The 16,072-nt window shown below is 44.2% G+C and overlaps 1 protein-coding gene across 1 annotated transcript in view; it reads left to right on the forward strand.

Annotated features, from left to right (window-relative positions):
• Window positions 1-1,702: 1,702 nt before the first annotated feature.
• AKAP10 (A-kinase anchoring protein 10) overlaps window positions 1,703-16,072 on the forward strand; it is a 94,333-nt gene continuing 79,963 nt past the window's right edge. The window contains exon 1 of the mRNA XM_088453665.1: window positions 1,703-1,957. Coding sequence (XP_088309791.1) covers window positions 1,936-1,957 — 22 coding nt within the window. The 5' untranslated portion in view covers window positions 1,703-1,935. The remainder of the gene's footprint in view (window positions 1,958-16,072) is intronic.

Consider the following 16,072-nt stretch of genomic DNA (forward strand, 5'->3'; position numbering starts at 1 on the left):
GAACTGGGAGAGACGTCATGACACCTCTCCCATAGTGCACTGCACACTGCGGGAGTCAGAAGCCGGAGCTCAGGAGTGAGCGGCAGCGCCTGCTGGTAACAAAATCTCAGCGGCCACCTGGCAAATGGAGCCTCCCTGAGGCGCCGGGCTGAAGTTGGCCGGATGCGGCGTAAATGGTTTCGTCTCCAAATAGAAGTGACAGAATGCAGTTCCGCCCTGTTCCAGCCCACTTTAACCCCTGGTTATGGCCATGTGTGTCAGCCCCATGACAAGAAGCCTTATAGATCAACCCCTCTAGAGTTATGCAATAGACACACACAGTCATACAATATACCAATTGTACATACAATATAGTACAATATTACATTGTTTTTTCTTTATCTGTCGGCACAGTTAGGCTATGCATTTCTTTATAATTTAGGCTTCATAAATAGGCTCCACAGTTAGCCATCAACCATCAATGATCAGCAACAATTGATGATTTGATGGAGCTGGTAATTAGTTTTACCATTAATGAGAGGTCACCAATGGTGTACATCAGTGTCATAGTCCTCGTGGCTAATGCTGGCTATGGTCTGCACATATGAAATTTAAACCATCGATGGATAACCCCTGCCCACAGTCAATAAAAAAATAAGTCTGATTTGAAATATGAAAAAAGTAGATATTGTTAAGAATCAGATTCCCTTCAGACACTACTGGGTACACACTAGATGATATATTGGACGATTTGACTATTTTAGATGAATTGGAATTACAAATTGTCGGCATCGTCTAGTGTGTACTCACTATTGCGCGCTCCCGTGCATCGTTCATCAAAACTTCAGATCGGCCTGCATTGCATGCGCCATAGTGCATATGATTGAAGGATGGAACGACACATCGTTCCGTCATTCATCAAATCTTCTAGTGTGTACTGGCAATCTTGCATGGTCTAGGGTGAAGGTAAACTCCCTGACCATCGGCAAGATTTACTGGTCGTGTAGTGTGTATCCAGAAGGATGGACAGACACATTGTTCCATTGTTCATTAAATCTTCTAGTGTGTACCGGCAATCTTGCATGGTCATGGGACAAAGATAAATCACCCCGACCATCGGCAAGATTGCCCGGTCTAGTGTGTGCCCATTGCCCAGTAATAGACAAATAGTTTGATAAATAGGGTTGCTATGTGTATTTTAACAGTAAAAAATAGGCTTTGTTCCTCCAATGCTATTAATAAGGCAAGCACGTAATATTGCCTATAATAATTACCATAGTATTATTATTATTTTTTTTATTAAGAAAAAGACTATACTTCCCCGGACAACTGACAACCCAAGTTACAGTATAAACTCCAAATGACCACAATGTTGCAGAGGTTGCTTGTATTTTCAGTTTAAATGAAACAAAGTAAAATAATAATGCATAAAACTTGCCAGCAATCGGTACAGGTTTAGCTACATGGTTTGATAATTACTAAAAGATAGTGACATTTGCAGTAACAAGACGGCCTGGGAAAAAGTATTGTAATCCTGGATACTGTATGTCACTGGATAGTAGGGACAATGAGCAACTACAGGACGGTCACCCCGTGTCATGGAACTATTTATTACATCAAGTGACTAAAAGCAAATTATGGACTCGGAGTACTACTGTGGTACCATGCCCTAGGTAAAGATGGCCGCCCGTGCCTCCGCAGCCTGGGTAAGGAACCACCATGCGCTGCGCACCCCGGAAGGCTGTTCTGCTGTTGACAATATGGCGCGGGCAGGATCTGCGACCGGAGGAAAGAGAGAGCCTCATCCATGCTAGAGCTACCGGGTATCCTCCTGCCTGCAAAGCCCAGCGAGCGGCGTCCCCGGCGTCCCCGGCGTCCCGTGTCCTGGGATAAGGGAGCCGGGGCGCCCCAGCATGCGCTGAGTGAGCCGGGCAGGTCCTGGAAGCCGGCGACGCCATGTCCTTCTTCCGCAGGAAAGGTAAGAGCTGGTAGATATGCCGGTAAAGGGGGCCGTGCGGCGGGCGTCTCTCCCTGTGCACTGCAGACCGTAACAGGACAGTGGATGTACCTGCCGGGCGGATTTGGTATATTTGGCAGATGAAGGGCTGCATGGGGATCTATGTCAGAGATGGAAGGCTGCATAGGGTTATATGTCAGATGGAAGGCTGCATGGGGTTAGATGGAAGGCTGCATGGGGGTATATGTCAGATGGAGGGGAGCATGGGGTTATATGTCAGATGGAGGGCAGCATGGGGTTATATGTCAGATGGAGGGCAGCATGGGGTTATATGTCAGATTGAAGGCTGCATGGGGTTAGATGGAAGGCTGCATGGGGTCAGATGGAGGGAGGCGTGGGGTATATGTCAGATGGAGGGAGGCGTGGGGTATATGTCAGATGGAGGGAGGCGTGGGGTATGTCAGATGGAGGGAGGCGTGGGGTATATGTCAGATGGAGGGAGGCGTGGGGTATATGTCAGATGGAGGACTGCGTGGGTATATGTCAGATGGAGGGAGGCGTGGGGTATATGTCAGATGGAGGGAGGCGTGGGGTATATGTCAGATGGAGGGAGGCGTGGGGTATATGTCAGATGGAGGGAGGCGTGGGGTATATGTCAGATGGAGGGCAGCATGGAGTAAGCCTGTGACAGCTATAAGATGAATTTGGGTGATGGATAACAAGAGGGACATTGGGTGTGACAGCCTGGAAGGGGGATGTTGGGTGTGACAACTAGAAAAGTGGTGATGTCTGGGTGTCACAGATAAATAACAGACTATAAAATAAATATTATAGGGTCATTCAAATTAGGTGCGCATTGGGTACTGCGAGCTGTTCTCTCGTCAAACTCGTACTGTGAATTTCATTTGCAATCCAATGCCATACTCGTATTGCTTTTTCAGAGAAAATTCACATATTTTGTGCGTAGCCCTTCGAGCAAGTAAAAAGATAGGGAAAATCTCAATTTTAAAGCTAAAATGTCTGGACACAGTGCAGGACCTCTGGTACATCTTTCCCAATGAATAATCATGCACTTGAAGGCAGGGCCTGATTTACCGCTAGGCAACCTAGACACCCGGCGGGTCCCAGGGTGCCCGTACCCGGGCACCAAGATATCCGGCCCTGACCATCACAAAGGCGGGCTCAGAGGTGGTATTTCTGCCCTAGGCACATAGGGCGCAATTCAATTGTTTTGTCCCTTCCTCGCGCCCGACAGCTATTCAATTGTTGCTCCTGTAGGGAGCGAACAGCTGCTGGCGCAGGCATTTTGGCTCACTCCCCCTGGGGCGGCGAGCTGAGATGCGCGAAACGTGACCCGTTTGGGCGCCCAAATGGCACTTCTCTTGATTGCGGCCAGCACTTGGTTGGGTGTAGCCGTTCTACGCTGCTAAACCCGACCTCTTTGGGCACGATCGAAGATCGGCATCAATTGAATTGCGCCCCGTGATCTCCCGTTACTTTAGATGGGAGATCGAGCGCCCTAAAACAAATTGAATAGTGCACATAGTGTTAACTCTAGGTCCGGCGCAGGACCTATAGAAAGAGCACTCTGGTGCGTGCCCAAAAAGGTGGTGTGACCATGAGAAAAGGGGTGTGTCTTTCTTTTCATCACTCTTGGGGGCGTGCCTGGCACTTTTGGACATGCCGGGCTGCCCCCAAGCTCTCTCTTTTCTGGGAGTAGATGCATGCTCCCGGCATCTATTCACCGGCGGTGATCGATATACCGCAATTTTACCCACCCACACGACACAACGGCCCATGGGTGGGGACGGCAATTTTCAGGCTGTTTTAGCGGAGCGCCGCCAAGAGGGGCAGGACGCATTCTGCCCTTTTGAAATTGGACAGGGTGCGGCACCCCGCTGAAACAGCCTAACGGGAACGCTAGGCACATGCCTCATGTGCCTAGTGCAGGGGTTCCCAAACTCTGTCCTCAAGGCACCCTAACAGTCTAGGTAGAGGTTTCCAAACGCTGCACTCAAGGCTCCACAATAGTTCAGGTTTTAGAGGTATCCATGGTGGAGCACAGGTGACTTAATTAGTACGTCAGTCAATTTAATCTAACCACCTGTGTCCATCATGGATATCTATAAAATAGGGGTGGACAATAAGCGGCCCCCCAGCTGTTGTAGAACTACACATCGTAGCATTTTACTATTTGGCCATGCTAAAATTGTTGCAAGGCATGCTGGGATTTGTAGTTCAACAAAAGCTGGAGGGCTGCTTATTGTCCATCCCTGCTCTAACACCTGGACTGTTGGGGTGCCTTGAGGCCGCGTTTAGGTTTTAAGGCTATCCATAATTGTGCATAGATGATATAGTCAAACTGACAGATGTACTTATTAAGTCATCTGTGCTTAAGTATAGATATCCTGAAAACCTGCACTTTTAGGGTGCCTTGAGGACTGAGGAGCTCATTCAGACCCGCTCGCAAGATGCGCCGCTTGCTCACAGTGTATGGAAATTCAGCTAAGTGATGTCAAGGCAGCCGCTACGGCAAGGCATAAGCACGCCCACTATGTTTGAGCGAGCGATCACTTTGTGTTTATAGACGCCCACCAGCCTGTCTTTAGCCACCCACTTGCATACGTCATCTCCAGGAAGTATATACAACCATCAGTACATCGGGTTCCATCGAATCTGACCGCAGCGCTTGCGGTCGACTGTACCCTATCGCAAGCACTGTGAGCACTTCAGTGTAAAAATCAACCAGGTGACGTGTACTATGACGCTGCCTGTTAATTATGCACGCCACAGAAACAGCATGAAAACACTCTGGCACGCCTGCGTCCGCAACTCCACGCCCCTGTTACCTCCCACAAACGGTCTCTCCTGTCACTCATTCCACTGGGCTGTCTTTGCAGGGTGAGTGAAAACATCCCGATCGCTCGTAATAGTATGCGCACGCGCACTGCGAACTACACGCATGCGCACATTAGGGAACATCGTCTGTTGCGAGCGGGTCTGAATGAGCTCCTGAGTTTGGGAACCACTTGCGTAGTAGGAAAGCCGCCACTGCTTACAAGGGCTAGCCGCAGCTTAACAACACTGAACCACCTGATTCCATGATGCAGGCAATCAGAAAAATAATAAAATAATTCGGGTGTCCCAAAAAGAGTAATTCAGTTTATAAATATTCACCCAGACGGTTCCAATAAATTTATCTTTCACTCCAGTGTTTCCAATTGGGCATGAAAAAAAGGGGTAAAAGACACAATAGTGTATTATATTCATACATTCAGCCCCCTGTGCACAGAAACTGTCTCTTCCACCATAGAAAAGTAATAGTATAAGGTAGAAAAATAGGGTATGTAACACAGACTGCCTGTTGCGATGGCTATATAATAGAGGACTAGGTGTGATTTCTGTGATATAACGCATGCCATGAAGTGATGGCAAGGACTGTTGCATTTGTATAATGGGTAAGCAGGGATTTTTGTGATAGCCAGGAAAGGGGAGCATTGGTCATGACATCTACAGTATATGAGATGCGGTCAATATCCCGACCGCTCTGTTTCTGGAAGCAGAATGCAGACGCCGACATCTAGTGTTCATTCTAGCACCCTGCACCTGTTAAAACCCGTGCCGTTCCTCTTTCCTGCCTGAAGTGTTACTCTCTGCTCTGGTGCTTCTTGCTCGCAAACTGCTGAATCTGCTGAGTGTCCTAGAACCTCTAGAGCAGAGCGACACCCCAGGTAGGATCGAGGAAATGCATGGGTTGTGATAGGTGCAAGGTGCTAGAATGAAGATGAGGCATCCCCACCGCCGGGATCCCGAAGGAAAATACTGGGGTAAGGGGGAGGGTTAGGTTTAGGCACTACGGGGGGAAGTTAGGTTCAGGCATCGGGGAGCGAGGGTTAGTGGTGGGAGAGGGGGAGGGTTAGAATACCTACCGACAAGTGTCTGTATTCTAACCGTCGGGATTCTGACCAGCGGGATCCCGAACGCCGGTATTGTGTATGTATTTCCAGCTATATAGGTGTGGTTAACATGGAGGTACACCTATATGTGTGGGTGACAGCTAGATATATGTGTAGGCCATGACGTGTCTGCTCAATAGGTGGAGAGGCCATGACGTGTCTGCTCAATAGGTAGAGATGCCGTGGGGTGAGTAGCCTCATACTCTGTTTTATTCCGCCTACTAAAGATGGAACCATATGATTCAGTTATAACAACAGCCATGTCCAGCTGTCATTGGGTGAACAGAAATATGAATGCTGAGCATTACTTACAAGTGAGTTCTTGTTAGTGGATAATAGTGGAGTTGTTTGTTAAACTGTACATTACCTTAATGAAAGGAGCATCCAGGAGATACCCTACTAGGGATATTATTTGTGTGTATATTCCTTCTATATCTGCCCAATGTATGTATGGTGTAAGCCCTATCCACAAGTGTGTTATCATGCAAGCTTGCTTACCTAGAAATAATGGACTATTGGCCAATATACTGATCTGTTCCACATGAACAAAATCAGACTCCATAATATAGGATAGGATTTTTCTGGGTTAATAATAAAACCCTTAATTTCGTGGTTAACAATTATGCTTAATTTAGTTCATGTAGCACTATGATGTTTTACACCTTGTACACTATGCTATTTTTTTTAATTACTTTTCGATTTAATTTAATTTCAAGTGACTATATAAGTAATCTGAGTGTGTTTCAATTATGAATTTACATTATTTATTCAGATTCATGTGCACAAAGTTTGTGCCTAAGGCAACAATTAGAGGCAGTGTTCATGTTATTGCAAAGTATTACTAATGGAAAATGTGCTGTCATTTTATTTCGCTCTCCATATGCAGCTATATGTGAGTGTGAGAAAGCCACATGCATTTTTTTTTAACATTTCTTGGATAAATCCAATTTCTATATTTCTTATTAGTTTTTTTGTGTGAACAGTATAAAGATTTAACGTTTTTTTGCTAAAAGTATTCCATGGGCGATAACAGACAGTGGGGGAAATGTACTAAGCCTTGGACAGAGATAAAGTACCAGCCAGTCAGCTCCTAACTGTCATGTTACAGACTGTTTGAAAAATGTAAGTTAGGAGCTGATTGGATGGTACTTTATCTCTCTTCACATCTGCCCCAGTGTCTGGTTCTGTTGTCTGAGTGACAGCATGTAACGCTGTATTTCAGGCCTAGATTGGCCGCTACTTCCCATTGACAGTGAGGGCCTTGGTACAACGGGCTCCCAGCACACAGAGGTGTTCTGACACGTCTTTGCTGCAATATCACAAAACAGCCCTTCTCAGCACACCTGGTGCCATGAGATTCTGCTGGCGCCAGGCGTCTCTTCTTTTTTTTATTTTTATTAAAAATGCGTCTAAGTTGTAATGCGATGCAACTAGGTCGCACCAGGACACTGCGCAGTCTAACTTGATATGCAACACTTGTATATCTGTGCAACTGATTTTCTCAATCAACATGTGAAGCACTACGATGCAGTGACTGCAGCTTTAATCCACGCCAAGCTGCATTAACAGACTTGGTGGTCTATTTACTAAGCAGTGTTAGGAGACAGAGTGAAAAGTGATAAGAAAGTGATAAGGTGCCAGCCAATCAGCTCCTAACTGCCATCTCACAGGCTGTGTTTGAAAAAAATGACAGTTGGGAGCTGATTGGCTGGCACCTTATCACTTTTCACTCTGTCTCCTAACACTGCTTAGTAAATAGACCCCTCAGTCGCACACAGATATACAAATGCCGCATATCAAATTAATCAGCGCAGTCCTAGTCACATCGCAATGCTACCTAAGTTGCCCACACACATAGCGATATTTTACCCGATCTGGCCGATTCCGACGCATTGGAACGTCAGATCGTGTAAAATATGGCCAAAACCGTGAGTCCCCACTCACGATCACGATGCGATGCGTGTCCCTGCAGGTCGCACATCACATCTTCAGATCTGCCGTGCTGTAGGGCAGATCTGACAATCTCTCAAGTCAGGATGCACTGGAGTAGTTAGGAGGCACGATATATCGTGTGTCACATTGGCAGCTTTTTTTATACCAAATTGTGTGCAGTACTGCCAGGGCGCTCCCGGGGAGAGTTCAGGGGGAGATCGTGTACATCGGATGATCTGGAACACATCGCTATGTGTGTGGGCATCATTAGACACAATTTTGTCCAAAAAAATCCGCCCGATGCTAGCAGAGTTGCATGGGACCTGGCAGCTCCCTCACACCAGGCATATAGCTAAATGGCGTATTGAGGCTAGATGAGCAAGGACACATCTGTTAATTGCCTACAGGATCCCAGCAAGGAAGCCATTGTTTTTATGCTCCTGGCAATGTAAAAGCTGTGCTCTTGTCACAACTAGCAGAAAGTGCAAGTCTGCCGCTGCCCACTGTGTACGAAAATTGTGTGCGGCAGTAGTGGAAAAGGTTAAAGAGTAAGTAAAAATCTTGTGCAGATCCGCCATATAGTATAGGGGACCAACACCATGACTAAAGGCCAGGGGCTGATCTCATCCTGAGCTTGTATCACAGCAGCAGAAGTCATATCAAGTCAATTCACTTTAATGGGGGAAAGAGGGGGCGACCGTTCCATCCTTCGGGTTAAGAAGTTCCTTATGTAACGTTTCAGGCTGACTCCCTATAGCTAATGTCTATAACTTCCTTACATTTTCTAGATATCCTTCTTGCTTTTAAATATGCTGACTCAATGAATTTTATTTGCTTTAAAAATGTTTTATGTCTATTTCCTGCTGAACTCTTATATCCAGCAAGGAGCACTAACTTTACTAAAGCAAGTAATGTACTTGTTTTATTATGTCAAGTATAGGGGGCCCGTGTACAGGCTCAGTGCAGGCCCCCTCCTTTCTCCAGTGGTGCCACGGTGCATTAGATTCTGGCTTAGTGCCAGAATCTACTGCGCATGAGAAGGTCTCTGGGAAAATGGCGCCCCTGCCATTTTCCCGGGGACAGCAGTCAGCATCCTGACAATCCAGATGCTCACTAAACCGGCTGCAAGATACCAACGGGTCAAAATGCAGACAGAACTTCAAAAGGTAAGTATTAGGGTTAGGCTGCTAGGGGGGAGACAGGGTTAGACTGTGGTAGGGGTAGGTTGGGGTTAAGGTTTGCCTTAGAATAATCGCCGGCATTTTCACTGCTGCCGCCTTTCTGATCGTCAGGATGCCGTACCCAACCTGTAATATGTGATGGTCAAAATATTTAAATACTTTCTAGCACACAGGTTCTCAAACTCGGTCCTCAGGACCCCAAACAGTGCATGTTTTCCATTTCTCCTCACAGAATCGCAAGTTAAATAATTAGCTCCACCTGTGGATCTTTTAAAATGTGTCAGTGAGTAATGAACACACCTGTGCACCTGCTGGGTGACCTGGAAAAAGTGAACTGTGTGGGGTCCTGAGGACCAAGATTGTGAAAACCACTGTTCTAGTATTTACACAATATTTAGTTGCAGGGTACAACCAGTGGTGCAAGTAGAAAACATTTCTTAGTGCTACTGAATGCCCAAATAAAAGGGTGTGGCCGCGTGTCACGAGGGATGTGGTCACTTGAAATGGGGATCCTGGGCATCAGTCGCCCCCCCCCTGTACCGCCATACTTGCACTGCTGGGGTACGTCTTTGAGAATTATTTCTCAGTGATTTAGGCCATTCCGGGAAATGCCCCATACCTGACACTGTAAAAAAAAAAAAAAAAAAATCTGTACAGTAGCTGTGTATCTTTCTTAGGTTTACAAATTAAATTATAGCTTTTTCTAATAATAGGTTTTCTTAAAAAAAAATAACACAGGCTATTTAATACAACAATGGGCGGAATTCAATTGATTATTCCCCCCTTCACACCCGACGGAGCTATTCTATTGTTGCTCCTGTCGGGTGCGATCAGCTGCTAGCGCTCAATTTCAGCTCGCAGCCCCAGAGGAGTGCGGGCTGAAATCGGCGAAAAGTGTCCTGTTTGGGTGCCCAAACAGCACTTTTCGCGATCGCGTCCAGCACTTTGGTCGGGGTTAGCCGTTTTACGCAGCTAAACCCAACCACTTTGGGTGCGATCAGCGTGAAACGCTGGCACAATTGAATAGCGGCCCGCAATCTCCTGTCACTTTAGACGGGAGATGCGGGCCGCGAAATCAATTGAATTCCGCCCATTGAGTTGAGCTGAAGTAGAAGTTTCCTTTATGTCCCGTACGTGACATGGAATGCCCCATTTGTGTTTGTAGAATATATGAATAACTGTAATCTGTAATGAATAGCACTGTGAGGTTATTCAGAGAGACCGATTCGGAAAGTTGGATAGCTAATCAGTTGTGAGCATTCCATACAGGTAACTAACCAAATTGTTTATGCTTATGGGTAACACAGCTAGCAATCATTCATTTTTACTGCAGATCTGTCCACATACATCTTTCCTCCTTGCGTGTTAATCAACCCTTCTCGGTAGCGCAGAGCGTCTTTTCGTGCAAATTTTCTCTTTCAAATGCGTCTTATTTGCAAAGCGATGCAAATAGAATTTAATTAGCAGATGCTGCTTTTGCAATGATATGCAGCATGCCTATATTCTGTGCGCGAGTGCTGGTGTATCTGCATGCGAAGTACTACGCTACATTATAGTGTCACCGCCGCTGTGATGTAGCATATTGCATGCAGATATAACTGCAGTCGCACACAGAATATAGGAATGCTGCATATCAATTTAATCAGCATAATCTGCTAATGCATTCTATTTCCATCACTTTACGACTAATACACATTTTATAGGTAAAAGTCGCATGAAAAGATGCTCTGTGCTACCAGGTTGCACGACACTCGCAGGTTAAGCTGCCCATCCATTACACGATGCGGGGACGATGGCATGATGTCGCCGTCGTCTCCCGCTGGGTGAAGTGCATACACTGATCGTTCAGACGTTCAGTGTATGCAGATCAATCATCCCCGAACATGGCAACCTGACGGCGGTCGTCAGGTTGACCGTTGTGTTCGGGCGATGATTGATGTTAAAAACAACCATCGGGAGCACGCATCACTGGTCGTTTTTAACCTTTTACTGCCCGATTTTCGGGCGATTACCAAGCGATGGCGCGATAACGACCGTCGATATCGCTCCATCGCTAGGTTTAATCGTCTAGTGTACGGGCAGCATAATGTGTAGCGCACGGAGGATAGATGTATGTGATTTTTTACTTTGTTTTGTCCTTTTTAAAACTATAAACACTGCAATTATTCAGTTGTATACTCAACTATTGCTATGGTAAATCTATTTTTTGTATAAAAATGTATGCATCAATATTTTACTAAGTATTTATAAAAATTTATATTATATCAATACTGCGTTTTTTAACAAAATTTTCAAGGAGCATGGTGGAAATTACTTGAACAGTACAGTAGATGTCTGTTCAGAATTTGGCTGCTTATGTTTGTTTCCACAGGAAATAATAGTTTTTTTTTGTGAGTATTTTCCTCTTTTTCCAAAAGTGTTGACACAGCTGCCTGTAAAGGGGTGTGTAGGTAATGACATGGCAGTGTATGCAGGGCTGGAGCCTGCTTCACACATCACAATGCAGGTGATGAAATGGAGCTATATTATTAGGAGCTTTGCAAGTAATCAAAATGTAAAAGCTCTAAATCCAGATTTCTGTACTGTGCTTCTTTTTCCTTACTGAACAGTAAAAGTTGTTTAATATTTCTTAATTCATGATGCGAGCTGTTAATTGGGTTGTCCCTGCATGCAGTGGTTTAGTTGTATCAGACCAAATGACTGCATGTGTGGGCCTAGTATGACACTTTGGTTACCAAGATGAAATGGTAGTACCATGATTAGAATTGCAGCATGGTGGTTTTGGGTTGGATTATCACTTAATGGGGGAATTCAAATAGCAGCGACACATATCTCACAGCTAATTGATCACACCTCGTGGGTAAATGCTATTCAATTAACCACTTAACTGATATGGTGGCATGGGATGCGAACGCTTCAGCTGACAAGGTGCGACCGCACCACCCCGCTGTGTTTTTGAAGAGGAAATCCATTCTACACATGCGCAGGACGGATCGCATCTGACTTCCTGGACTCTCCTGCGGACCCGGTAATTTCTGACCGGTTTTGCCGGAAAAACGACACTTAGGTTTATGTGCCCCGGGGGGGAGTTAGCGTTAAGCTGCGGGCTGGGGGAGGTTAGGGTCAGGCTCCGGCTCCGGGCAGAGTTCAGGCAACACCTGAGGGTGGATGGAGGGGCGCTAAGGGGGGAGGGTTTGGGCTCTGGGTAGAGAGGGTTAGTAAAAGGCTGCAGGAAAGGAGGGTTGGGGGATAAATAGGACAGGGGAACATTATTTACCGTTCCCCTGTTAGGATTTTAATAAACGGAATGCCCCTGTCAGTGTACTGACAGCCGGCATCCGGTCCATTGGTATTTCGTACCGGTTCCCTAATATGAATGGGGTGTGGGGTGAGAGGGAATGATAACTGAAATAGAAAATACATGTGGGATACTCCATACAAGGCACCAGATAGGGATCAGAACAGATTTGTCAGTTGTTTAAACCACAGATACAATTAGCACCAGTGTAATATATCTTTTCTAATAACTGACACTAGTTTGACACATCTTTGTCTTAATTGGCACCAGTATAATGTGTCTTAGTAATAATTGGCACCAGTATAGCACGTCTTTGTAATCATTTACAACACTATAAAACATTTTCGTAATAAATGACACCAGTATAAGGCATCTTTGTAACAACTGACACCAGTATAACACGTCTTTGTAATAATTGCTATGCCCTATTATATAATGATACACCCACTATTTGATAGCGCTCCCTCTTTTTGTCATCATGCGTTATGCATGGTCCTGATGATAACTGTGGTTCCTACATTTTGGACATACTCGTTGAGCACTGAAATAAGTTACTTGGGCAGTTTTAAGGAAACCTATTTGTGTTTCAGAGCACCATCATATGGCCGAGTGTACTGTTGAGAACTTATTTTTTCTCTTGATGTAAGAGAAGCTATTTAAGAGAATTAATAGTGTTTGATTTTCAGTTTGTTACTCCATAAATAAGGCTTGGTTATGTAGTGTTTCTCCAGGCGATGTGCCTGCCAGAGGCTAGTACTATTATAGTTATCTTTGCAACCAATAATGTGAGAACCATGAGCAAGTTTTGAACTTGCTATTAAACTTGATTCTGAATGACAGAAAATGCATATCAAACAGAAAATGGGAACATAACATTGAAACTCCTTACTTTTTTTTATAGTTTTTATTTTTGGTGCAAAGATTTACAGTGAAGAGCCTACCTACACGCCAAGGTTGACAAAAAATATAATTGAAAATCTGTTTAAACCTGTATTCCGCCATCTGCTGCTTATTCCACCAGATTGTCATAAGTTTTGCTGTCAGTCTGTTTTATCACATCAACTATAAATGTAATTATTTTTGCAATGCAAGATTTGAATTTTAATGAAGAGATTTGTAATATGCGACATACACACTTTTTGTTGTGAACAGTACGTTTTGTACTTCTTTGATAAGAAGCTGATGATGATTTTTCCAGTAGATTCTGATATAACTCAGTTCTACCTTTTTTAATAGAGATACACTGGTTACCGCTGCAAAAAATCTCTCGCATTATAGAAACATTGGTTCCTACTCCAAAGCAAGAGAGTGCAACCTAATCTCGGTGAGAGCCCATCAGTCATATAGCTCCTTCTTGGTCACGTGATGGTAACTGAAAGACGCCCGTTATAAAATCTCTCTACTTACTATATCAAACTAAATTATTTATAGTTTGAATTACAAGTCAGTAGGAAAGTGAACTAAGCAATCTGTCTCCTTATATGTAACCAGAGTGATTTTTGTTAGAGACTCACACCACATTTTAGAGAGATTTGCAGTTTTTTCAGCTTTTATTTTTAATAAATCATCAATTATCCAAACCAAATTAAAACATGCAAGAGCTGATTCAGCATTCCACGCAAGTCCATACTGCGGATTCACTGTAGCTGAGCATAAGCAACTTTGAACAACTAATGGTGATCCAGGGTGGCACGCATGTCGCACATCTCCACTTGCGGCTGAGTGGATGTAACTGGGCGGCTATTGGGCATTCACGTATAGAAGTTTTCTGGTGGCGTGTAGGCGGAATTACAGATCTGTTTGATTTCAGATAGAATAGAGCCGGAGCAAGTGCGCGTCAAAGCTGATAATAATGGCTGTTATTCGAGTAAAATGCATGTGACCTATGAGCCCATCAATGAAACAGTAATCCCCATTGTATGATGATTTTCAGAGCTAGTCGCAAAATACAAAGGATCAGCAAACTCAAAAAATGTAGTCATACCTGCCAAAGATAATGGCTGTTGTGTCCATACAGTCAGTCACTCTGCATTTAGAATCTGTCACCATAATTGTGAGGAAATTAAGTTTATCGCTTCCATCATATTGAGAGCTACTAACTTTTTGTTGTTGTGAATCTATTTTGTACATGAGGAATTTACCGTAACTAAATACACAGCATATTTCATGCATGGAGTATAAGCACTTGCTTATTAAGGTTGAAATGAAAGTACAAAGTGTATTTGTGGCTGTTGTTGTTGCCTATTTTGTATATTGTGCTACAACCAGAACCATGCTATTGTACTTCTGTATGACGCGTCACTATAGTCATGGATCCATAAATCTATTAAATCCATTGAGAGCATTGTGTTCCATGTCATTCATATTCGTTTCCAAAATGAATTACTGTAATACAGTACTTTAGAGTGGAATATTGTTTTTCTAATGTAAAAATATGCAGTAGCAAACGAAATATCTGACCTAAAATCATTCGCAACAATTTGTGGCTTCTCAAGTTATATCATGGTAGACCTACTTTATCCTTGTCAAATACATGGTTAATGTTTTTCCCCATTCGCTGCTGGGGTCATCGGTTCCATTCCAACCAGGGCCGTAACTGTGTGGAGTCTGTATATTGTCCCCAATGTTTGTGTGGGTTTAATCTGGGCACTCTGATTTCTACCTACACTCCAAAAACATACTGTTAGGTTAATTGGCTTCCTTTAAAATTAACCATTGTGTATGTGTCTGTACAGTAGGTAAATAGACTGTAAGCTGCACTGGGGCTGATCTAGGTTATTAAATATTCTCTCTAAATCACTGCAGAATATGTAGGTGTTCTAAATACTGTAACGGTTATTAAAATAATCATAGACCACTTTTAAGAGATTAGCTGTTGTGCTTCAAATTCTGTTCCTAAAAGCAGCCATTTTGATGTCGCTTTCTCTCTAAAGATGCTTGATTTTTTTTTTTTTTTTTTTCAAATGAATTATTTGGCTACTAGATAGTATTGTTTTCTATTTTTCCAAATCCGCTAGACACTAGCTATTCATTAGGGAGAACAAATTAATATTTCTTTTGCAATCAGACTGACCTCTGAAAAGAAAATCCAAGATAGATTTGTAATAAAATGGGAAATCCAAGCAAATAAAGAAAAATCACAAAGAGCATCCCGAACTACTCTTTCAGCCCTGCCACAGAGAAGGTTGGGTTGACGAGGAGTCTTACTAGCTGCTCACCCAATCACAAGTGGTTTTCCCATACTAGCCAATATGTGATTGGCTGGACTGCCAAAGATTTCCTGCTTTGAATATGCCTCAGTATAGGTTAATTGAATCTCCATTGATGTAGCTGAGAAATCAGATTTTATAGCCTGTGCCTCTCCATGTTATTATCAATAAGAAAATGTGTGGTTGACATGCTTTGAATGCACTGGGCGGAATTCAATTGTTGTAGCGCGCCCGCTCTGTCTAAAGTGATGGGAGATCACGAGGCGCTATTCAGTTGATGCCGATTATTGCACTGATTGCGCCCATAGAGGTCTGGTTTAGCCGTGTAAAACGTCTTCCTCCGACCAAAATGCTGGGCGCGATCATGAAAGTGCAGTTTTGGCGCCCAAACGGGTCACTTTTTGCCCATTTGCCCCCTGTTGAAATGGTGCGCCGGCAGCTGACCACGCCTGACAGGAGCAACAGTTGAATACCACCGTCGAGCACAAAGGGGGCTGGAAACAATTGGGTTCCGCCCACTGAATTAAACAATCTGTTTCCAAAGAGCTGCGCTGCAACAG

This window comes from Taudactylus pleione, unplaced genomic scaffold, assembly GCF_031769625.1.
Source record: "Taudactylus pleione unplaced genomic scaffold, aTauple2 ptg000585l, whole genome shotgun sequence".
NCBI lineage: Eukaryota > Metazoa > Chordata > Amphibia > Anura > Myobatrachidae > Taudactylus > Taudactylus pleione.